At 44.4% G+C, this 25,957-nt stretch overlaps 1 protein-coding gene across 5 annotated transcripts in view; it reads right to left on the bottom strand.

Annotated features, from left to right (window-relative positions):
* Positions 1–25,957, bottom strand: part of wb (wing blister) — a 199,509-nt gene that overhangs the window by 125,685 nt on the left and 47,867 nt on the right. For all 5 annotated transcript variants that reach the window (XR_012822763.1, XM_075669111.1, XM_075669113.1 and 2 more), the window contains exons 2-6: positions 4,864–4,990; positions 2,945–3,104; positions 1,853–2,095; positions 1,488–1,547; positions 51–173 (exon numbers count right to left, since the gene is read on the bottom strand). Coding sequence is in view for 4 of the 5 variants with exons in the window: in XM_075669111.1 (XP_075525226.1) it covers positions 51–173; positions 1,488–1,547; positions 1,853–2,095; positions 2,945–3,104; positions 4,864–4,990 (713 nt within the window). In the remaining variant the exon portion in view is untranslated. The remainder of the gene's footprint in view (positions 1–50; positions 174–1,487; positions 1,548–1,852; positions 2,096–2,944; positions 3,105–4,863; positions 4,991–25,957) is intronic.

A 25,957-nucleotide genomic window follows, 5' to 3' on the forward strand; every position in this document is an offset into this window, starting at 1 on the left:
ATGCCACGCATCGATTGCAACATTAGTCTAAATTTAAACGGTATTCTTACCCGCCTGGCCACAGATTTGTCCAGCTTGTCCGAATCGCCATTGGCCTGGAAGCTCATGAGGTCAGCATTCAGGGTGCGGATACGCTGGAGTCGGAGTCGAACATATCGGGCTTTGGTGAAGTCCTGCATGGGCCAGAAATTACGGCACGTTTTCAAAAAGTGCAAGAAAGGTAGAAAATGTAAGTCTCCAAACAGCTTGCTCTGAAGTGCTGCGATTAATCAAGCACAAAATATGGTTTAGATTTAATTTCACCAGCTTTTTCTCATGTATAGTGTAATGAAGTCATTGTTCTTTACAAGTTCTGTACACTTAATTCTACAAGTTACCCATTCTTGTTTAAAATTCTTGAATTTGAGACCATACTCATAGACGTCTTACAACCATAATTATTATTATTAATTTAGTCCATACATGCTCCCTCTTACTTTTAATTTTATTCTCCTTTTCCTTTATCTGGACATAATTTTCTTCAGCTCACACTGTGTGGCCAAACTACCGCAGTCTGTGAGATGTGCTGTTACCATCGTCAGCGTCAAATAGTACTGTGTCTCAGCCTGGGGAGCCTGGGGTTCAATTCGAATGCAGCAAGACTTACTACTTTATTTTTTTATTTTTATTTTATTTTAAACTGATATTAAAGTAAAAGACAGATGGCTCCTATATTTTCTTGCAGGCACGTTGTGGTAGCTAACCTATTTGTGCAATGAGACTGAAAATATCAGACTCAATCAGTCATATGATATATAAACAGGTACTACTCATTAAACAATGATAGATCTGAAATCTTTGCAAGTTCTTGCTGTACGAATTATTATTGTTGTTGTTGTTGTTGTTTGGTTTGAAAACATACAATTGAAAGAGAGAAAAAAAGCAGTAAGGGGCATGCTGGAAGTTGCTCCCACATAAGGCAAGAGCGCCTACCTACTCTTCAGGAAGAAAGGACACACACACATAAATGGAAGGTAGGAAGAAATGAGGAAAGTAAGAACCAGATGACATTTCACAATGACCAAAGTAAAACAATGACAAAGAACAGAGAGAATATAGTACAGCAATGGGAGTAGAACAAATCACTGAGGTTGAATAACATGGTACGGGTAGCTCACAACACACAAGCACGGCATGGTTTATGTCATGTCATGTAAACTAAATTTCCTAATTTACTGGCAAGTGATTCAATTATGACTGCTGGCAAGCCATCAGTATTACCATAGTTCACTCAGCATTTAGATGACATGTGCCGGTACATCTGAACAACATCTCAATAGACTAGCAAAAATATATGGTAAGGAGCAAGCAAACTTCACCGCCACTTGTGACATCACTAGCACTTTTTAAGCTGCATTATTTATTGTGAGAACAGGTTGCAATCTAAAGCATTTAAAAACAATCCAAGTCTAAAGATGTCCCAGAGCAGCAAAACAATGTCAACATACCATCAATTTTTCACTGAACTCCTCAGCGCCTGGCCTTCCGCTAATAAGGGATGTGTGAATCTGAAAAACGAAAAAGAAAAAGTCATACATTAAGCTTGCACTTAGATGCTGAACTAAGGTGGCAGAACAGGAACCAAATATGTCAGTCAAGGGTACATTTCATTCATTGCACTTCTGAATGCACTAGATTTCATAATCTTGTAATTGTTGTGGCAAGTTCTGAAGGCGAGTTTTGGCCACCACAGCTCTAACATACAGAAGCTGTCACGTGCCAACAGTGAGACCAGTGGGCTCTTCACTTTTGCAGTAGATTGTGAAAGCATGGAATTCAAGCATGCAGAGATCTGAGTGCAAACATTTCTCACCTCCCCATCTTCGAATGGAGTAATGCGTGAGTAGAAAGAAGTGCAAATCACTTCATCGTCAGCCTTGTAAACAGGCTGCCCTGGAGTGGGCGCTATGCCATAGGCCTCCCAGCATTCGCCATCTGATACGGCGTAGTACTGCCAAGGTCGGTAAAACACTCCATCAATGGATCGCTCCAGAATCCAGTTTCCAGGCCTTGGTGAGATGGCAGCCTTGACAATCACGTAGGCCACTTGGAACACCTGCAAATCCAAGTTAAAATTCTTTCACAGCTGGATTGATATCATGCAGGCAACTTTGAACAATTGCACGGTGAAGTTAACAAATTCTCTGTAGCTGCTGAAGCAACTACACTGCTAAGTAATGACAGGTTTTATAAGCCACGGTATTATAAGTAATGCAAATTACAGTGAACTGAAGGAGGAAACTTGAGCATCATTATGTCCGTGCTCGAATGCACAGTACAGCAGCTACAGAGGATAATTACATGCTCTGCTGCATAAGTGATATAAATGTCTACGAAAAATACGAACTAAAATTGAGGTGAGAAAACACTTAAGCATCTGAGAGAGTCCACGCAAGCATGAGCTTCCCAAGCATCATCAACATATTCCACAACAAATCTGGAGTAGTGAAGCATGAGTTACTGCAAACATACAGTGGTGCTACCTTCAACTATTAGAGTTCAGGTACATGAATATCATGTTTATGATCTTTTGCAGTGGTTCACCATCTTTCTTGCACAATTAAAATACGTATTACTAAAGGACCACATGAGTGCTAAGTATACGGCTGCAATTAAGCAGTATTTATTGCAGCAACAAGTTCCATTCTCCAAAGCTTGCTTTACAGCAAGAGCTGCTTGAGAGAAAACAAAAATGAGCTTTTTTCCTTACTGACTTTTACATAGCTGCCTTTACGGCTCCCCATTACACCTTGAGCATAGTGTTTTCAGTACCGGGCACACATTTTCAGCGGCACTTGACATGTAACCCTCAGGCGTAGCTCTCAAGTGTAAAACTTCATGTAGAGAACCTGACTGCTGGGAAATCAGGGAGTCCGTTGTTTCGAAAACGGGGACACAGACAGACCTGCTTGAGGTCGAGGGTGATGGTGACCCACTGGTACTTGCGCCCATGCTGCAGGGAAGGGCTCTGCCACCAGCGGTTGCTGCCATCAATGGCATACTGGATCGGGTGCCTCCGGTCGGCGTAGCGGCTCGTGGCATCGCACTCTCCGCACTGCGGTTCTCTGAAGCAACAAACAGGTTTCTTCATTGACTGGAGAAAGATACTGGCCTTACATCAACACACTTGCCATGTTGATTGAACACAAAATAAAGTGAATTGAATCGAATATTAGGAGACAGAACAGCAGGTGAAGTCACGTCTGACGTTGAGCACGGATTAATTTATTCAAATGCAGAGCATTTGTCAAGGCCTGTTACCACTGGTGAAGCACCTAAGCATGTTCAAACATGCACCACTTACAATGTTCCCCTGAGTCATCGTGTGCAGCCCAGATAGCGCATCAAAAGCAAAAGCAGTGGTGGACACAATAATATTTAAAATGTGTCGTATACACCCTGAAGCACATCTGATTGGGCCTGGGCTGTAAGATTGAATAACATGTGTTAAGTGTTTTAGAAAAACAAGTTGGAAGGTAGATGGGTGGCTGGATGTTTGCCCTCGGTGTCAGTGTGTCCTCACGTAGCTGGTTCACTTCTTTCATTGCTTTTTTTAAACAATATTTTACATCAGGCTTACTTTTCAAGTGGCTGGATGTGAGCTTTCAAAGTTTGCCAGACATGAAATAGTTGATGTTCTCATAGAGTCCACATTTTGTAAGCTTTACAAAACTTGCTTAAGTATTGAAAATTCTTAACCCGTTCTGCTGTACATAGTATGCCTTTAATTATTGTGAAGGTACAATAAAATATGGTAAAACAAAATTTTTGATAAGAAATTGGCCCCTGAAGGGGGCCATTCCTAACCATTACATAACTTCACCATGTTGGAAATATGACACCAAAACAGAAGCAAGAGCAAGGTTGCAAAAACATCTATTAAGAAGTTTTCTTGTTTTTCTGGAACATGAAAAAAAGTATTATGTTAACCAAATTTTTTGAGGTGGCCCGGCCTCACCAGGCATTCATATACCTTCGGCCGTGTCTCCTAAGACAATTTGCAAGTTGGCTTAAATAAATTAATAAAGAAAGAATGTTGCTTCAATCATAATGTTTTTTAACTCCTAGCAAAGAGTGCGTCATCAAAACTCATCCACATTGAAAATATGTAATTGTAAAGTTGAAATATGGTTTAATTTTTCTTCAACAAAAGTGAGATATCGTCTGGATACAGAGTCAGAATATTTAATGTTACATAGAACAAAACAAACAAGAAGAATGTTCAGAAAATATTCATACATACAGCTATTCATTGGTATGATATAGAATGTAAACACACACACACACACACACACACACACACACAACCACACACACGGATCTGTCTGTGAGAAAACAACATGTACTGTAGTTTAGCAGGGGACATGCAGTCACGTTCGGACTTATGACTTAGACTTATTATTGAGTTATCTACAACAAGCCCACACCAAGCAGCATATTGATTTGAGGTGTAATATGGATATATACATATATATATATATATATATATATATATAATATTGGCTGTTATGTCAAAGCTTAACTGTATCGTAACTACCTTCATTGTAAACATGTTTTACATTTTTATCCTGTATTCACACTCCTCTCTATAATGCCACAGCGACTGAGGGTAGTTGAAATAAATAAGCAAGAACAAATAAATATGCCATCCTGACTACAGTTTAACCATGCAGAGGGCTTCCGTTGAACTCTCGATTACTTTAACCGAGAAGCTACTTCCAAGTAAGTAGCAGTCAAGGAATTTACCACATGAAGGTCCTTTAGAACTCAGGTAAATAGATTACATATTAGGGGATGTGAGTGAATGAGACCAAGGTAATATACCTATTGTACGTGTGCTCAACAAGCTTGCAGTAGTTGTCAGGTCCCGTTTCACCACACGTCGCATTTACTGTGATGCCCGCGTTGCTGGCCAAGTTAAATACAGATGGAAATAGGCCTTTTGCATAATCTGCACAAGAGAAGAAACATAAAAGAAACATTTCGTCAAGTGCCAGAGACAGCACATTACAAACACATGTCAGAAGTGCATGAAGAGTAATTTTAATATCACTTCACTAGTTTTCCTTCACTTTTAAAATCAACCATGTGAGATACGTAAGTTGTCATAAGCTGTCACAAGATACATAAGTTGTCAATGTCCACTGTCTTCTAAATGAGTCTCCTGTACAATTGATGATTGCATAACCTTTCTCCAGATGCTTCAGGATACAATGGAGATCATGATTGTGATAGCACAGATGAGCCCAATAAATGATGATGATAATTGTGGTGGCTAGGTTTTAAAATCCTGAAGGATACACCTAGGGCTTTGAACTCATTTCTACTTCGTGGGGTCCCTGAACATACAAAGGTGCACTGACATTTTGCAGTCAGAGTAAAAGTGCCCATTGACATGAACATATAACACAGCAAAAAACAATGCCTACAGCTACATCATCAGGAGCAAAATGTGCAAGAACCCAGTCCTGCAACCTCACTCCTTCAAGTAAATACCGATAATAATATTGATATTAATAATATACAAAAAAAATGACAGCTAGTAAATGCCGCTGAGCAGGGAGCAGTTTACTATTAAGCTTACACAAGCAGTGCCCTTCCATAGCTATATTATTTCTCTAGAATAACATGTAAATTTATATATACCACAAACGACTAAATTACCACGGTAAAGAAATCTTTCTATGACAATTTGCCTCTCTTTAAGTGCAAAAACTGAGCTAAATTTCACACATTACAAAGGTAAGCTAAAGTGAATTGGGCTGTGACAACTGTGAATGAAACCCAAATTTGAAAGCAATGAACAAAGGAACAAGGTACTCAAAAGTTTAACCTTCTTCTGGCCTGAACAGAGACAATTTCAACGAAACAAATGGATGCAATCTTAATATAGGTCTTTATTGTGTTTCAAGAACGTCCCAAAACTGCAGACTTTAACACACTTGGCAATAACCAAAATTTTATTTACGGTACGTTCACTAGGAAGGAACTATGAAACATTTCAACATACCACGTACATCTATAAATAGTAAAGTCAATGTCCAACAGTAATCAGTGTAATCCCAGTAATGATTACACTTACGAAACATTAATTAAGTGCAACTATCTTTCTCCTCACTGTAACACTACATCCCTTAAGATTCTGCAGCTGCACCAAACCATTCCCCTCCCACGAGTAAATGTTTTTTTTTTTTTTTTTGTCATATGCGAGTCCCAGCCTCATTTCAGATCAACATGGATTCACCCCTGATCTCTGCTTTGTGAACTACCTCTGAGAGCCGCGTCACAGTGATTCTGGGTTGCCAGCTTCCGAACCCAGCTTTCTCCTAAATAGGATAAAGAAATTCTCTAGCTTTCCCTAGATTTCTGTAAGGTACACTTGCTCAGTTTGTCAGCATGGGCTTTGTAAAGATATACTTTTTGGCATGCAAATAGATTGAAAATGTATATTTCAATTTATTTCCAAGCTCGTTTAATACATTTAAATAATAAAGTTGCTGCCCTCAAGCTTAAATGACGTTGCAGTGCAATCTATCCTAACCACAGTTCGTGCTAACAGCACAGCCTCCTGCTTGAAAATAGATTCACAGAACAGCAGGTGAGCATGTTTATACTCGCTCCTCATGCAAAACAAATTTGAACAACAGTGAAATGCCCAGATTAACACAGAAGCTTATTTGAATTGTAAGGAAAGCTGGTACCAGACTATACCGGATTACAGAATATGTAGCAAAGTCAAAACAGTGTGTCTCTTCATGACACCAATATGAAGTATGAGCAATACATTTTTCTTGCATGCTTTGTGATGCACCCGCGTAGCAGTACCATGTACGTTTGCATGCTTACAAGGCATGCAGATATGCGTCCATTTTTTTTTTCTCATTCACACACAGGACTACTAGGACTCTACAATGCGAGTGTTTCTCATCCTACGGGCAGTAAATGCGAGTGCATAGTTGGCTACGCAGCACCCTGACCACCTAGTCGATCATGCTCAGCGCTAGGTAATTAGATGTGTCCGCTTATGCAGAGATTTGCAGGTACTGCTTTGTTTGGCATAGCAGCATACATTTGTGTCGCCGGTTACAGATAAATATTTGTGGAAGTGATCCACACCTTGTCATTTATTTGAGGAGCGGCATTCACTGCACAGTACGACCACAAGTCACCAATTCGGGCCGACTGAAATCTAAACATGCCGTCACATCAGCAGTCCCGCGTATCAGTTATTGCAGCATTGCAGCAGCGGCTTCTCAAGTCTCCAAGTTTTTATTTCTTCTACGCCATAGCATAAATTTCCCCTAAATTTGAGAAAATTTTCCTAGATATCCTAGATATATAGGAAAATCCCTAGATAGGGGGAAGATACCTAGATATGGGGAAGATTCCCTAGGGTTGACAGCACTGAAGCGATTTGGCCAATTTATTTATTTACAGTGCCCCAAAGGCCTCAATGCGAAGCAATACATAAGGGATAAGAGCTTCTGGTGCCACATGTGGCACGTGAAGGATATAGAGCTCGCCGTCGACACAGCAGGAAATCAGAACGTGACAGTAATACCTAGCTTGAAAGATTCATGGTGACACATCGCGTCGTTTTGTGTACCATCAGGGCACAAAAGTAAAGCTTTTCAAACAAGCTCACAATATGACTTGATTCCCTGCATTTCAACTAGTTGCCAAGTGCCATACTGTGCTGACATGCTCACTGATATCACAACCATTCGCAACGGTTTCCAAGTGACGAGATGCATGCCGAGGTTCGTTGCCACATGTGAGAATTATGTAAAGCGCTCTTCCCCAACGTACAATTGTTAGGAAATTTAAAGTAAATGAAAGAGATAATATAATCAGAATAAAGAGTAATGTTACAACGAGAGTGATAAACACTTTGACGTGTATAATAAGCAGCTGTAGCCCCCGCTTAGCAGCAATGTCATGTCCATCTCCATATCGCAAGAAGGCATACATGTGCACATAACCGCGATGCGTACGCGACATTATATACAAATCCCGCACTACCACGCAGACGGCCCCTGAGGCGCCGACCGTAGACAAAGCACCAAAGCGTCGAGCTCCCAAGTTTACGTTCACATCGTTCATATTACATGCCACACGCCCAACCATAGTCAAGCTCGCAACTCTTTCTCTCTCTCTCTCTCCCCCTCCCTCTTTCCCAACGTCTTCCGTGGCGAGCGCGGGAACATTTTTACGAGCTGCCGTGATGCCGGCGCGCGCACTGTGCAATGAAAACAAACAGCGCGACAAGAACGTCAGCGAGGCAGTGCGGCAGGCGAAAAAGAAAAAGTGGTCTCCGGTGTCGCCAGATTGCGCGATGCGTTGTTTGCGCCAGGGCTCGCATGAATATGCTGCTTTGACGGCACACGCGCGAGCGTTGCGCGTAGTTTGCTGCAACGTTTATGAAACGTCGGTTTGCTGGTCGATCAACCCGCCTGCCGCCAGGCGGCGCCGTCGGCGGATGGCCGCGCGGCACGTAAACATGGATAAACATCCGCGCGCGCAGACAGACTCAAACTTCGCCCACCGACGCTTGTGCAATAAGGGAGGGCGGCAGGAGCGGAGAAGGATAATATGTGATCGAAGCGATAACGACGCGAGTGAACCACGTCACTTGCCTATGCTACAGGTTCACTTCCATGGAGCGTGCATCGCATCGAGTACACCGAAAGCGCCAGCAATTCAGATCGATTAAGGGAAGGGCATTGTCTTTTCGAAGCAAATAACGGTTTGCGCTGCCCTCGCGCGCACCGCAGCCCAAATAGACATGCTGAATTACTGAAGTTACACAACGTCATCTGCTGTTTCTTCCGTCTTTCTTTTTTTTCGGTCTATGGAATCATTCATTTTTCTATCTCTTTTTAATTTCTATCTTCAAAACAATTCCTCGCCCGCACATTAAGGAAAGAAAGAGTATCCCTTACTCTTTTCGAAGAGTCTGGACTCGTCACGTATACAACACACTTTGAGGGAGACACCCGAACCCTCTTTCGGCAGAGTCCCGGGACTGTCTGTGCTCGATACTTAGTTCCTCACACAATAGTCATGCACACACTGTTCTAGTAGTCTCCTGGACCCCTCAAGAGGGTTGCAGGACTACTGCTGGAGGAGTCCGTTAACTACTCTAGACGAATCAGACGACTCAAGATAAGGGTCACATGACCACTGTTGAAGGATGCAGGTAACTATTCTTGACGAGTCCGGTGACTCCAGCAGTGTGTGTCAAGTTACCCTTAGTGCGTAGCGCAGGACTCTGGCAAATAGAGTAAAGTAACTAATCCATGTGAGTCATTCGACTCTTGGTTTGCAGTGTCGTACGTGCCGCTTTCAAAATGAGTCAAAACATTATGCCGACAGTGCAAAGTGATATCTCAAAATAACTATTATGAAAAGACAACATAGAATAATAGAGAATTCATAGCTAACTTCCCATAAAGCACATGGCAGGTTAGCAACAAAAAGTGAATATTTCGTCCCTCTTTGTTAACGTCTTCCGGAACTGTCAAATGTATCAGTCAGCAGACAATTACCACGAACACAAGGCAATTCTCTTTACTATTAAACTAGAATCAATGACCAATGATCCAACATGAACATTGCAGCTGCATATGCACGACACTGCAATCCCACTGAGAACTATAATGGCACCCCAAATAGTATGCCACTGAACCAAAACTTCAATTCACTACAGCACAAGTCTCTTATCCTCGAGGGATTTTTAAGCTGAACCGCGGCCTGTCGTCTCCAAGTTGACGATACAAGTCGCCGTTACTGGATTTTCGTATCCATTTCACTTCCCATGCATTAGTTACTATAGAAATGATACGAACATCTTGCGTGCACCCTTCGAACACCCAAGCCAAGATCAACAGGGATCTTACAGACTAGATTTGGCAATACTGTAATAGTTCTAGCCTAGCTCATGCTGTAACCGCTGGCAAAAGGTTAGTACGGTGTTCTAGAACAGCATCACGCGAGACCCACAAATACGATCCGCGCCGGAAAGTTGCCGTGTGAGCACATAGGGCTTCCTCGACGCATGTGAACGGGGCTCGTATTACATAGCGTTTATCGGAATATCGCCATCTAGCCTTCCCCACGTATACAAGTTGAGGTGCGTTGGTTAATTAATGCGCGCCGTGCACACTTAAATGGCACCTGACAGGTTCCATAATGGTTACTACAGAGCGATAACTCAATGGCAAACAATATATAACTTTAGTATACGAGGAATGTGGTTCCTCTGCTAGAACGTTTTATGGAAAGAGTGGTAACATTGCTGAAACACCTCGGTAGAGCTTCAGCATACATATTGTTTCTATGCTAAAGCGTTCTTGCAGAAAACTTTAGCATACGACAACGTATGGTATAAAACACCTTAACGGGGAGCTCTGAATACCAGCGAGACAGTTCCTCTAATAGAACGTTCTAAGAGAATAGCTGTAACTCGTTGCAAAAAAAAAAAAAAGAATCGCCGACGATTACGACACTCCATAAAGCAAAATTTGAGCGCAGCTCTATAGGTATTTCGCGATATATTTGGCTGTCGCGGACAATGTGTCTCGTGCGGCACGTTCCAAACGGGGCGAAGTGTGGCGCGACTGTGTCGCTAATCGGGAGACCGCGAGAAGCGGCGCGTGGCTGACACGAGGGCGCGATACGCAGCAGCCACCGCAGACAGATCTCCACTCATGCAGCGCTTTGGTGAACAGACAACGCGTAGAGTGCCTCGATGCGCGCTCTCCCCGCGAACGGAGCGGAAGCGAGCGAGCGCATTGAGGTACTTTCATTAACGACGCGCTAGAGCTACTGTATATGTTAAAGATACCTTTGGAAGCATGTGCATAACTTTACGGCGCGCGCTACTCTGGCGCCATCTCGTTGCCATCGTCGCCCTAGTCCGTCCTGCGCGCCACTGCGCTTCTCAGGCTTGCACCACTTTCGCCATACCCCCCTCCTCCGCTTTCCTTCTCGCGCTACCTTCGCTCTCGCCACCTTACATCACCCGCCGCGCACCACTTTCGCTCCCACCTTTCGCTGTGCTCGTTCGCTCGGTTATGAGGTACGACACCGACGCTCGCCTCAGGAACGGGAGCTGCGTTCTAAAACGCTCCTACAGTTTTATCTACGGCAACATGCTCCCTCTGCCAGAACGCTCAACGGAAAACACAATAACTGTGCTAAAATCTTCTGACAGGAGGGCGGTAGAGAGGTCAACACGCTTTTCTAGAACGCGGAAACTACGTGCTGCGCTGCGTTCTACTCGCTCTGCGCTGGCGACATCTAAAGATAAAGTGTGGCGCAAGATCGGCTTGATGTGAGCTTACGTGACTACGTTTACAGTACGCATTGATTTCTCTCGACCTGGTGGTGGCCTCAAGCTTTGGCAGCTGCGTTTGGCTCTCAGAAGCGCGTTCTAGACAAGTGCGTCAACCTCTATACATTGGTTTGGTCTTGCTACTTGGCTGACAGAGAGCTTTGTCACACTGAAACGTGGTTTTTTTTACGTTAAAACGCTCTAAGAGCTTTAGCATAACTTCTTAGCAGCGGAACCATGTCCCACGGGGACATGGTTCCGCTGCTAAGAAGTTCCGATTCCAAAGTGGCAGCGCTGTATGCATGCGGCAAACCTGGTTTCGGTATAGTATACTCTGTACAGATTTGGCGTTGGACTGCGCATAATGAATCGAATCCGGCTGTGCGAATGCATGCAGCGTACCAAACGTGTATACCAGGTTGTCGGTTCTCTAAAGCTGCAATGCATTTGAGCAATTCTGAGCAATTAAATGGCGTCATACGCTGCTAAACCCGAGGTCACGGGTTTCCTTTCCAGCCGCGGCTGGTTTATTGTGAATGTGACAGACAATGTGAGTAGAACGCTCGTACAGCGAGGTTTCGGAATCCCGGCGGGCCCCAGTCAAAGTTATTCCAGGTGTCGTCGAGGATACGCCGAGCTCTCATAGGGTTTCGCTTTCAGACGTAAACCAAATGGTTTAATCAGAACCAGCGTTTTATTTATCAGACCAATGCGCTGAAAGGTCCGCTGCGCCGTCAGGCCGTGAAAGCGGCTTCACAGCGGGCCCATGTAAACTATTATATAACATCAACTGTACGAATTGCAAATTGACAGATCGATACACCGTGACAAAGGCAAAAAAAAAAAATAAGCAAATTACAATACACACATTCAACACATTCACCAAGCACACAATTACAATTACTATGTAGCAATAGAATAAAAAATAATTTGCAAACAGTACAGTCGATATCATTTATAAACAGTGTGTCGCAGATAACGTTAGCCAAGCTGTTCAACGAAAACAAAAAAAAAAGACTACGAAAAGACGGTGCAAGGTACAATTATAAGACCTACGGTACTTGGTCGTTTAGAGGTCTGGCGACCGAACATCATACAAGTCTTAAAATTCTATCTTGCACCGTGTTATTTAACTTTTTTAACGTTGCAAAGCTTGGCTGATGTTAGCTATGACACCCTGTATGTGCATTGTCATATTTCAAGACACAGTAAAAGAAAAGAACGCAATGGCTTTACTTTCAAGTGTGTTTAGTGTGACTAAGACGTTTGCGTATGGGCCAAAGTTTGGTATTTAGTATGCGTTTTACGAAACAGGGATACGAACCATATATCGGCATGCGTTGTATTAATCAATCGACCCGCAGCTGAGTTCAGTGGCGATATGCGTTCTGCTGCTCAGCTCGATGTCTCAGGGTTCGATTCCCCGCCAAGGCGGCCGCATTTTCATAGGGGACGAAATTCAAATACGCTCGTGCGCTCATATTTAGGTGCACGCGATAAAGAACCCCAGGAGCTGAGAATGAATCCGCAGGCACCCCCCCCCTCCCCCCTTTAAACGGCGTCTCGAAAGCCCCAGAGCTGTTCTAATTTTGGGAAATTTAAGCCCCGTGAATCAATCAATCAATACATAAGTCAACCATACCCCGATCAAAGACAATCGCCAAATTTCGTTCGACTCTCGTGTAGCCCCATTCAAAAGACGAGGAGGTCAAACCAGAAGTTAAAAGAAAAAGTCGGTTGTTCCAGCCTTCCCGCGTGCTGCACACAATAGGAGTGGCAGGGAGAACAAGAGAGAGAAAAAAAAAAAAAAAAGGCTGGCGGAATCCGCTGACGTATACGACAGCGAAGGAACGTGCCGTAGTCAAGGAAGGGTGCGGCGTCGCCTCCGCAGACGTGGTGCGGGCGCTACGGGGCAGCGGGGTGCACGCCAGAAGCAGCGGCCACAAGGGGTCCTTGAACTCCGAGGCGCGAGCCAGCGAGCGCGATGTTTTGCACCGTTGTAAACACACGGGGGGGGGGGGGGGGGAGTGGGGGGGGCAAAGGCGTTGTTCGGCTCCGCCTCTTTTTTTTTTTTTCTTGTTTTCTTTCAAGCAGAAAGGTGCTAGAAGAGTGCTTGTTTTGTCTTCGACGGATTGCTTTAGTGCTGCGTGACCAAACCGAAAAAAAAAAAGAGAGACGAGTGGACGGATCTATTTTCGCTATACTCAGTCTGAAGTTCGTTTCACTAGTCGAATTCGCTTTAATGAAATTAAAATCAGTCTATCACATTCGCGACGCAATAAGTTACCCCCGCCCATCTTTATTTAATAGCCTTTCTTTCGCTCCGGCAGCCATCCATGAGCATCCATCCATCCATCCATCCATCCATCCGTCTATCTACCCTTCCATCTGTCTATCTACCTTTCCATCTATATACCCTTCCATCTGTCTCTCTATCCATCCATCTATCTACCTGCATGTCTATCTATCTATCTATCTATCTATCTATCTATCTATCTATCTATCTATCTATCTATCTATCTATCTATCTATCTATTCTTTTCGCTTTTCACTCCATCATAAGGTTGTGGCAAGCGGGGAAAGGAGTGTGCCCTCCCGGCGCCCTCTTACTTGGCTTTGCCCCGGTCTTCGTCGTTTCGTTCCGCTCTATCTACCAGATTCTTGTCCCACATTACGGAAGGTCATTCCCAGTACTTCATTCTTGCTTCTTGATCTGCATACTTAAAAACGCAATGTTTCGCAAACCTTCTTTCGCTTCACTCCGAATTTCTTGAGTGCCGCGAAGCGAACAGAAATTAAAAGTTTGTCATTTGAGGTCAGCGATGAATCGCTTTATTGGTCGTCCTTTTAAGTTGATTGCGTCACGGAGTAACACGTCATGAATGCGATATGCTAGAAAAGGCTTAATAATACCCTAACTTGATGAACGTGAAATTGTACATATGTGTTAGCATTTAACATGCTCTTGTGTGTTTATTTAGTATTTCTCTCGTGTTATCGGATTGACTTGATTGGCTCACCTGTGTTCAATACAGAAACTGCGAAGGGGCCGTTTTGTTTCTTTGTATGTTGTCTACCTATATGCGGAGTGCTTTATCACCGGAACGTGTGTATATATATATATATATATATATATATATATATATATATATATATATATATATATATATATATATATATACACGTGTGTGTGTGTGTGCGTGTGTGTGTGTGTGTGTGTGTAACTTCACGTCATCATCCTGTGACCGTTGAACAATTTATTGCTTGCGGAGAAGCCAGCGGTGCAGAGTAGCTGCCAACATTTCCAAATGTAATGTAAATAAATAAATGAAAGACGAAAGATATATATATATATATATATATACCGCGCCGGGGACGATGCTCCTAGAAAGCAGGCCGTAGTCACGCTTCGCAATACAATCTCTATGCTCGTACTTCAATATTCTAATCGTATCTGACGGAACCTCGCGGTTGAAGCAAAAAATCACGAAAACGCAGAATTTGCCGCGCGTACGAGGCACGCCGCATGCATGTACTGACTCGTCGCAGCTTACACTCGCGCGTGCAAAACCTGGTACACGCACGCCTGCTGCAAGAAAAATCCAGTGCGTGTGGCTTGTTTCGTCGAATTTGTTTTATGCGCTGATTACGCACGCTTTCCTGTCGCTGAATACAGTGCACACGTGACGTTCGCGTTGCCCGCATGGACAGCCCAGTGGCTATATATGTGGTGTCCCGCGCTGTCGAGCTTCATGTCGTGGGTTCGATCCCGGTCCCGGCGGTCTCATTTCCATGGGTGGCGAAATGCAAGCAAAAAGAAAAAAAGAAACGATCGCGTACTTAAATTTTGGAGCACGTCAAAGAACTCCACGTGGTCATAATTATTGTGGTGTCCCCTACTTATACGGCGTGCCTTCAAATCAGGTTGTAGTTTTCGCGCGTAAAGCCCGCGGAATTGAAGTTTTAACGTTCTCGTCGCGAGCGTGAACAACGTTTCGTGATTAGCTGCTGTGAAAAGGACATTGATTGATTGATTGCTTGCTTGCTTGCTTGATTGATTGATTGATTGATTGATTGATTGATTGATTGATTGATTGAGATACATCGTAGTGGAGGGCGCCTGATCAATTTTGACTGCGTGGGGTTCTTTCTCTAAAGCAGCACTGTGACATAACATTTAGTAAGACTTGTCTTCTTTTTTTGCGTTAATCAAAGTACAAGTCATCTAAACCCCAGAAGACACACTAGCAAGCGTCAGGACATCCTGAATAATTTACTATGTTTCTACGAACCATAGTTCTGGTTTCTAGTTCTGGTTATCTTGACGTCACCTGTCGTGACGTCATGATACACCGGTTCGCTCCAATTGCTATACGGCCGTCACACGCGAGTGCTGTCAACAGAAACGCGGGCAGTACTCTTGTTTTCTTTTTTAAAAAATGAGGTTTTACGTGCCAAAGGCACTTTCTGATTATGAGACACGCCGTAGTCGAGGACTCCGAAAAATTCGACTCCCTGGGGTTCCTTAACGTGCACCTAAATCTAAGTACACGGGTGTTTTCGCCCCCATCGAACTGCGGCCGCCGTGGCCGGGATTCGACCCCGCGACCTCGTGCTGAGCAGCCCAGCACCATAGCCACAGCACTCTTGTTTAGGTACTCTTTCTTTTGTATGGGCAAAGTCATCATACCTACAGCCTTATTATCGCTACGCGGCGTCAAGAAATCTCCTTCTGCGCCGTGACGTCACGATAATGCTGATGACGCCACGTCCGCATTCATAGAAAGCAACTTTAGCATCAAATCAATACATTTTGTAACAGTTTCCCAACCTCCGCACTTGCTAATTAACATCTTGTTATTGGCGCGAAATGCGTGTGCGAGAGTTTCTGCGGCAACTTTTTTAACGTGCTTTAAAGTTTGAACAACAGCGCAAGTACAGCAGAGGATAGAACACAGCGCTATGTTCTCTTAGCGCTCTGTCCCCTCTTCTGTCCCCTCTGCTCTCCATGCACTGTTATTCAAACCTTAAAGCATGTTTCACCAACAAGCCCAGTCCTACATCCTTCTTTATTTAACGTGCAGCTAAAACGCGCGATCATTGTTGGAAATTGCGGCTGCCGTGGCCGGCAACCAGAGGACGCCACCGTCACAGCGCAGCCACCACGGCGGATAAAAGGGACAGAGCAACATTAAACCAGCCTGCACGGGTAAAGTGATCTTACAAGCACGTACTTTTATTCACCTGGCAAAAAAAAAAAGCGATTGATCACTGTTGAATAAAAATTAAACTATTTCTGAATTTCGCGCCAGGACGTCAGACTGTGCGTTTGTGTGACGTCACGAACTTCGGAAGATCTTTTACAAGTGCGTAAGCGGTTCTTGTTTTCTTCGTACCTGTGACGTTCTGTCGCAGGAAACGTTATCGGAACTTACTAAGTTGACTCCGTAGTTCCTTTAGATAGCCACTTTACTGATAAAACAATTAACCATACCATTATAGATACCGTCAAAAAACGATGACATCACGCCCTGCTTGTGCGGTAACTTGAAAGCTGCGTCGCGACCCGTCTTTCGTCTCCGCGTCTTTTCTGGCTTTACACCGAGCCTCCTCTCACGGCAAGAGCGGCTGTGTCGTGCTACTGCTATAGTAAAACCTCGTTATAGCGAAGTTGAAGTGGGAGACTAGTTCGTTATATACATTACTTCGTTACATCTACTGTTGCATGCACTGCAATATGAATATATTCGACGATTTCAAAGGGAATTTCACTTACTTTGTTACATCCATTACTTGGTTATATACCGTTTCGTTATAACGAGGTATGACTGCCCAAGGACCTGCGTGTCCGCAACTCCCCTGTGTGCAATAAAGTTATCACCACCACCACTGTAGATCATAAGCCTTGTTAGCGGCGTTAGAAATTTAGCGGCCAATTCGATTGGTAAATTACACTTTTGGATTACCATATCGTCAGTCTTTAAGGAACCAGAACATTGCAGCATAAGCGAAACCATGCTGTAACGCAACCAAAGTGTAGCTCGTCTAAGGCTTTTTCTTTTTCGACAAGGACAAATGTGCCGGCGAAAGGGCAACACACGGCGCACTTGCCTCTTGTGACGGTTATATGAACAATATGTCACCGCGTACAAGAGCTCTCAAGTGCGCACCGCACCTCGTGAGCGATAAAGAACGAGAGGGTGCCTCTCCTACAAGACTGCAATAGCTTCCCGAGTCGCAAGGTCTTTTTATGCGGAAACGTCAAATGAGTCGAGACACAAGGAAGCCAGCTAGAGCCGCACCAGGAAGCGCTAAGACACAGGACAAGTGTCATACGCCCTCCGGCGTCGCGGGCGACAAGGAAGCGTCGTCTGCTCCTCTCCACCGTACACTCCTTATTCGTCGTCTGTAGAAGTATCGTCTGTTACTCTGTACTTTTATTTATCGCCGACAAAACTGCCATCTGCTCATCTCTATGTACTCTGATGTGTCGTCCGCAGCGCTGTTCCGTTTCGAAGCAACGTTCGTAGAGCCCGTAACCGCGACACAGGCCGAAGGAAGGCAACTATAGAAAAGACAAGCTCTCTCCGGGTTGACGGGATGGGTGTCTGGCATGCGTCACTCATTCGCCAGCGGACGTTGGTGGTCGCGCGCCGAAGCCATTAAAGTCGACTTCCCCGACATCAGGTGCGCGGGCGGAGAGCTGTATCGCGTATAGTAACGCATGGCCGAAGGGCGCGGCCTCTGGTGTCTGGAAAGCGAACTGCGAGAGTGATAGGCCGCGATATGGGAGCATGTGTTGCGCTGCGTGTGAACACAGCGCGTCTGTTTTTTCGCGTTGCGCAATCGCTTCTGAAGATAGCGGTTCTAGTACATGGTGTGCGCTTTGGTATCTCGGGGGGTCGCGCGCCGTGGTGATTTATTGGCCGCCAGGCGGCATCCACGTCCCATCGCTGTCTCGAGAACAGGCCCATCCGCGTGTCTATCTTTTATTACTATTGTTATTGTTTGTATAATCATGCGATTGCGAGTGTTGGTACGTGGTTTCTTACGAGGGTGCATGCACCCTCGTAAGACTCACGGACTCACGGCATGCATGCCGTGAGTCCGTCCGTCTGTGTGGGTGACGTATACACGATTGTTCATGAGAATGTTTGTGTGCGCATGTACGCGTGTGTGCATGTTTGTTTGCGCTTGAGTGCCTGTAAATATACGCATACGCGTGTACGTGTGTTTGTGACTGGGCGCTTGTACGCTTGTTTAGGTTGCGCGATGCACTGCTTCGTCATAGTCCAACTTGCGACCGACTGCGCCCGACACGGAACAACGTTTATACGGACGACTCCACGAGTTCCATAATGTCCGGCCACAATCATCAATCATTTCCACGCCATATTATATATATATATATATATATATATATATATATATATATATATATATATATATATATATATTGTTACGTTTCATACACCGTATACTCCTTATGCGTCGTCTGTAGAAGTATCGTCTGTTCCTCTGTAGTTTTATTTATCGCCTGCAGAACTGCCGTCTGCTCATCTCTGTGTACTCTGATGTTTCATTTGTAGCGCTGTTCCGTTTCGAAGCAACGTTCGCAGAGCCCGTAACCGCGACACGTCTCTATATTGTTACGTCTCATACAAGGTTTCTCTAGAACTTCTGGTGGTATATACGTGGACGAGTTCTTTTGCGTAAGTAAGCTCTTGTGGGAAGGACTCAAGGTGAAGCGCGAGGGGAAGAGGATGTGATAACACAATTCCAGATATATCTTGTAAGCGAGCGCGCCGGGATAAAGTGAGTGTTTACACTGTGACACACTTGTCGCAACTGTCGCGTCACCTCACACGTATGTGTACACGAGTTCCTCTTTCTTTTTTTCCTTTTTTTCCTTCTTCTTTATCTCATTATCTCCCACGCCATTCACTCGCGGCGGCAGTCGACCTTAGCCGATAGCAAGAACTTGGTTCCGCTCAGGTATAAGCACTGGGAAAGGAAAGTTGAAGTGGAACTGAATGAGGTATAGCAGATAACGTGAGATGAAATGCGGGCGACAGAGATAGATATATAGCCAGGTATTAGAAGCCGGCACGAACAAGCTTGAAGATTACAAAAGAAAAAGAAAGTATAGCGGCGCTGGGAGAGAGAAAGAGCGAAGTCACAGGACGGTATACTTGGAATGCTCTCCTCTAAACGCATGGCGATCGGAGGAGCGGCTTTTTTCTGAAGTCCGCGACCATGCTGTGCATTTCGGGAAAAATATAACATGAATAGTGGGAAGAGAGAAAGGTTTTGTTTGCTTCCTCGGACGAAAATATAATTCGCGACGGAACGATCATGACATCTATATATCTTAACTTCACATGAATATATGTAACTGTAGTGAACGCATACAGAAGTCGGTTCCACTTAAATCTGCATGCTTTTACAAAAAAGAATGGAAATAAATAAACAAGAGCTCATAACCCCATTTTCAAGCGAATTAGTCGCGTATGCGAATGTAAACCGGTTAATGCATCACGTGAAGTAGTAGTTCACTTCCAAGCAGTGTACAGCAGAGTGTCTCAACCATATCATGCACCAAGATTTAAACGTATGCAAGTGTCACGTAGCTGTACAGAACCAAGGTAATGTTGTTTGCCGTCGCTTGGAGATACTCAGATTATTTTCTTTGCGTTCCGCATAATTACATAATTAGCCTTAATTAATCAACTTCTCAAAGATTATAATTCCATGTAAAGTGTCAATTGTAGAGAAACATGAAATACTCCCCGATACAGCTTTCTGTTGCTCAATACGTGCTACATAAAAGTCTTTCCGAGCGTGAAAGAAGCCCGCGAATACGCGCACGGCAATTTTGCGTCTATTCGCGGGCTTCTTTCGCGCTCGGAAAAGAAAAACACACTTTTAACAGTAGACTCCTCACGGTATACGGGCATTTTTGCATTTCGCCCCCATCGAAATGCGGCCGCCGCGGCAGGAATTACATCCCACAACCTCGTGCTTAGCAGCGCAATGCCAATGCCACTAGCCACCACGGCGGGCGACAAGTATATTGTTACGTCTCGACACGGCCAAAGGCGTTAATCAGGTGTCTGCCACGAGGCAACCCAAACCCATCCATCAGCGCCTACCAAGAAGTCAACGCAGCGTCCACGCCGACTGATGACGGGTCCCCATAAGGCACCCCCACTACCCCACTACCTGACAGCCTGAACTAATGATGGAAAGGGCTAACGTCAAATGCTACCGAAGACAGCCTCCGAACTTGTATTCCCAGGTTCCATACCATATTCCATACCAACGGAGGTGGGCATGCTGCGGTACGATGCGATAGCATGGGCGTGGTATCGCAACATAATCGAGGATTGTGATTGGCTGCGATGCAGTCATCAGATTCCCTAGTCGAGTCGCCTAGGGGAGACGACGGTATTAAGAGGAAGCTTTAGCTCGGGCACAACTCCGACGCGGCCTATTAAAATACACGTAAAACGCAAAAAAAAAACGCTTTTCTTAAATAACCCCTGAACCAATTTTAATGAAATGTATTGTATTTGAGAGAGAAAGTTAAATTCTAGTGACTGTTGGTAGTGGAATTTATATTTAGGGCCTGAATTTTATGAAAATGATTTTTCAAAAATCTGAAAGTTTCAAGAATTAGACGCGCGAAGATTATAATTAGTAGTTCTCGGTCAAGAACAGATATCGCGATTTTGTAAACGGCATCCATTAGATCATTCAAACAGGACAAATTCGATATGTAAATTTATATATTACGGGAATTTTGCTATGTTGTGTACAAGGGTTCCACAAAATCTGTATTTCCATATTACATTTTTTTTTAGATTCATGTGCAACCATATCCAGCTTTTCTGGACACGTACCAACTAGCGCCCCAAGCGGCCCCGGCACGAAGCAAGCGCGTTTTCAATGGAACGAGCGGGTTTTTCGCGAATAACAAAAGCTGCAGGTCGATTATCAAAAAACGCAGGTGACAGACGTGTTCTGGAAGACAATCCACACGAGCCAAGTGCAGTGATCACTCTATGGCACGTAAGAATTTTGTTCCCACAGCGGTTAAAGATTTAGCAATGGAAGCCTATGGAAACGACGAAAATTTGTACTCCATTTTCGAGGCAAGAACCGCAGCTGTGATTACACTACGGCTTCTATCGCAATACGCAGTGCAGCGTATGTAGTCCGGAGACTCAGCTTTCGACTGATGCCTAGCTCGACTCTCCACACACGGCGTAACACTGTTCCCAAAAGCGTTTTTTGTAACACTGTCGTGAAAATTTACGTGGTGTCTATAAAAAGACGTTCGTACGCCTGCGCGAACCCTTGGAAGCCGTGGCCGAGCGGTAGAATTGCGCGCACCTTTAGTCACGCTTCGCGGTGGCCGCGGTTCGATTCTCGCTTCGGTCTTCTTTTTTTTCCGCATAGGACCTAGTTTTGTAATCTCTCACTAGATGGCAGAAACACAAAACCCAACATTTGCTTTCGGTTCTGGTTTTTCAGCGGCGCAGTTTTTTTTTTACAGCCGCATAGGACTTAGTTTTATAGTCTCCCACCAGATGGAAGAAACACAAAACTCATGATTTGCTTTCGGTTCTGGTTTTCCAGTCGTTCTCTTGAAATATTATGTTTTCTATTTTTCCTTCCTAAAACACAGCAATGTCGTATTCATTTGTTAGGTCATCGCATTTATGAAGGTTTTATTCATTGGTCATCATAACTAGATCCTTGCGCAAAGCTTTGTGCTACGCAAAAAAAAAAAAAAAAAAAAAACTTTCGTGCTCTGTAGCGTGGCACCTGGGAGAACAAAATGGCCATTCTTATTGCGTCCTTCTGGAAGGTGCGTTTTCTTCGACTTTCCCATGTCTTTAATACTCCGAGCGAATGAGGTCAACCTGGGCCACAATGCCACCCGGTGGCCAGTGCCATTCCTACGCAACATTCGTGCGGAACAAAGTGTCTGCTAAGCTGAGTCGCTGCCCGAACGTTAATTATTTCTAAAGATTCATCCAATTAAGAAATGCACCAAATAGGAGATGTGCAGCGTGTGGATTAATAGCTACTGGTAATGTGTCCCCTACAGCCAAGTGGTATGAATCCGTAGGTGTGGCCGTAAAAAAACAATTTGAATAAATGTCCCGTGCTGTGTCTGCCCCGGTCGCTCTACAGAGAAGCTAGCTTGGCTAGCCGTCAGTATTTAGGATCAACATATGGCGTCACTCGTTCGGTGCAGTTGCTTTTAATGCGAAGCATTCTTTGGTGAGTGCCCCAGTGATCTGGTAGCAAAATCGTGCGAAATCGTGTCTGTAACGCCAAAAAACTTGACGCATTTCCCATATGAATACATAGGTCTTTATAAAAGGGGGTGTGGTGGCCAACTTGAAATTGGAAGTGGCGTCAGCACAAATTTGGCCGTGATACAGGGATTGGTCAAGTTGAATGTGGTAGTGATATGGGAGTGGCCCAACCTAAATTTGGGGTGAAATGGTAGTGAGCCAAGCTGAATGTGAGGCTGATATGGGGGTGGCTCAACCTAAATTTGAGGTGATATAGGGGTGGGTAAGCCTAAGTTTGGGGGAATATGGGGGGTGGGCCATCCTGGATTTGGGGAGGATACGGGGGTGGGAGAACCTAAATTTGGGAGAAATATGGGGGGTGGGCCACCCTAACCATGGGGCTGATATGGGGCTGGGTGAAGCTGAATCGGGGGTGATACGGGGGTGGGCTAAACTAAATGTGGGAGTGATTTGCGGTGGGCCATCCTAAATTTGAGGTGATAGAGGGCTGGGCTAGGCTAAGTTTGGGGCTGATATGGGGGTGAGCGAACCTGGATTTGGGGATGATATGGGGGTGGGCCAACCTAAATTTGGGGCTGACATGGGGTCGGGCTAACCTAACCATGGGGGTGATGCGCGGCTGGGCCAAGCTGAATTGGAGGGTAAAATATGGGTGGACTAACCTTAGTTGGTGGGCGATTTGCAGTGGGCCATCCTAAATTTGAGGTGATCGAGGGTTGCGCCAGCGTTAGTTTGGGGCTGATATGGGGATGCATGGGCCAACCTAGATTTTCGGGTGGTATTGGAGCGGGCCAATCTAAATTTGGTGGTGTCGTGGAGGCGGGCCAATCTATATTTGGGGGTGATCCTACCTAAATGTGGGAGCAATCTCGGGGTCGGCCAATCTGAATTTGGGGGCGATATGGGGGTGGGCCAACCTAAATTTTGGGATGCGTCGGCTCGAAATTTGGAGGACGATTTATGGAAATTCGTCTGTGGACCAACTTGAAAATTAGGGGTGGCCCAATTGAAATTCGGGTTTAAGCCAACTTGAGCTTTAAGGCTGGGCAAAAAGAAAATAGGGCGTGGCCGACTTTAAACTTGAGGGTGGGCCAATTTAAATTTGAGGGTGTGCCAACTTGAAATTTGGGGGTGGGCCTACTTATTGTTTGGGGTGGGCCAATTGAAATTTGGGGGCCTGTTTACGAATAGTTAGACAACACCAGTGGTGTTTCTGCATATTTTTCATCATCGCAAAGTACGTACGTCAATACTTGTTACCTATATCCCTCAAGGTGAGCTACCACTCGAGCCTTCCCAGCCCACTGAGCTAATGATGTCATGGGTGTGCTCTCATCGTGACGACTGCGACGTTCAATGTGGAGATCCACAAAAACAAATCGCAGACCGAGCTGACCATTTTCACACCAATGACATCGCTAACACTACTCGCTCGTGCTAGACGCAACACAAGCTTACAACGATCATAATTAAACTTTCAATCGCACGCTAGTCGACACGTTCTCAGTGCAGAATTTCGTCAATCATCTGGATAGAAACCATGCTGGATGTTTTACTGTTATGTTGGGCCGTTTTTCACGAAAGCCTTTCCCACAAAGACAATACATTTTTGAGATTGACGAGGCAAGCTAGTACATAACTCATACGAAGCAAACGTATAAAGGGTTATAGTGATTTCTCAAAAAATATGTTAGGTAAATAAGATTTCAGATGGTATTATTTAGACCGGGCATGACAACGATTTCTTCCCGCCTGTCACAGCGCTTTCACCGAAAACCTAATCATTTTGCTCAAACGCGTTGCCCCAATACTACATGTGCTGAATGTAGAAAAGTGCGGTGCGTGGTCACAGCTTCAAAGCCAGTCTATATTGTGTACTGTTGTTGATATTGTAGAAATGTGGAGTTTTCCTCTTCATAAGAGCACAAAAAGAAAAAAAAATATTACAGATAGTAGCTGAGCGCAAAGTACATTGGAAGATCTGAAACCAGCAATTATTTTTAATTTGCGGGTTGGTCTTCCCTGCTGGTAGATTGCTGTCCGATCACTTCAACGAAGTTTGTTTGTGTGCAACTGCAGCAAAAACAAAGATACTACCATTTCATTGCGAGGACCTTTATGCCATTCACACGCACAATAAGGACACCAGATAATTGACACTGTCAGTTTATAAACTGATTTTGTTTTGCTAATTTCAGTGTAGTGTGGTGTCTGCGAACGGAGTATTTTCTTAGTATCAGTCCAGTGTTAGCAGTGCGAAGCAGTTCGGTCTATCATCTCCGTGAGGCCATACTAGCCATTGTAGCGCTTGACTCCAGGCCAAGTGCTAAAAACTTGGTGTGCTTCGTCCTATCCGCAGGTGGTCCATCCATTCTGTTATGGTGGCCTCCTCCTCATTTTAGCTTCACCATCGCGAGAGTGCGCAGAGAAAGGAAGCTTTCTTCACTATCAGCCCCAGCGGAATTCCACCACTCGTAACTGCTGCAATTTGCAGCAGTTACGGCTGGGCATGCCAACTACATCCTTAGTTTCACAATGGCTCATCATAATCATCATCAGCCTGGTTACGCCCACTGCAGGGCAAAGGTCTCACCCATACTTCTCCAACAACCCCGGTCATGTACTAATTGTGGCCATGCCGTGCCTGCAAACTTCTTAATCTCATCCGCCCACCTAACTTTCTGCCGCCCCCTGCTACGCTTCCCTTCCCTTGGTATCCAGTCCGTAACCCTTAAGAGGAAGCTTTAGCTCGAGTGCCCCTATCTAAATACATGTAAAAGGAGAATTCATTTTTCTCGGCAACCACTGCACCAAATTTGACGAGGTTTGTTGCATTTAAAAGACAAACTTAAAATCTAGTGACTGTTGGTTCGAATTTTTGAGTTAGGTCGTCAATTTTTTATTAAAAATTGGCAAAAATCGAAAATTTTCAAAAAACGAAACTATCAAGTTTACAACTCTGTAACTCAACCACTAAAAATGATAATACAATTCTGTGAATTGCATCTAATAGTACATCTAAAGCGGACAAAATGGATATGTTACACATGAAAATAAAAAAATTTAATCATAGGGAAATACAACTTTTGCAAAACCGTTGTAACCAACGTAACAAATTCACGTAAGATGCAAAATGACACATTGAATTTGTCCGCTTTGAGTGATCTAATGGATGCCGTTTACAGAACCGCGATATCAGTTCTTGATGCAGAGCTATGAATTTGTAAGATTCGTGCTTCTATTTTTTTCAAAC

This window comes from Dermacentor variabilis, chromosome 9 (genome assembly GCF_050947875.1).
Source record: "Dermacentor variabilis isolate Ectoservices chromosome 9, ASM5094787v1, whole genome shotgun sequence".
Lineage (NCBI taxonomy): Eukaryota > Metazoa > Arthropoda > Arachnida > Ixodida > Ixodidae > Dermacentor > Dermacentor variabilis.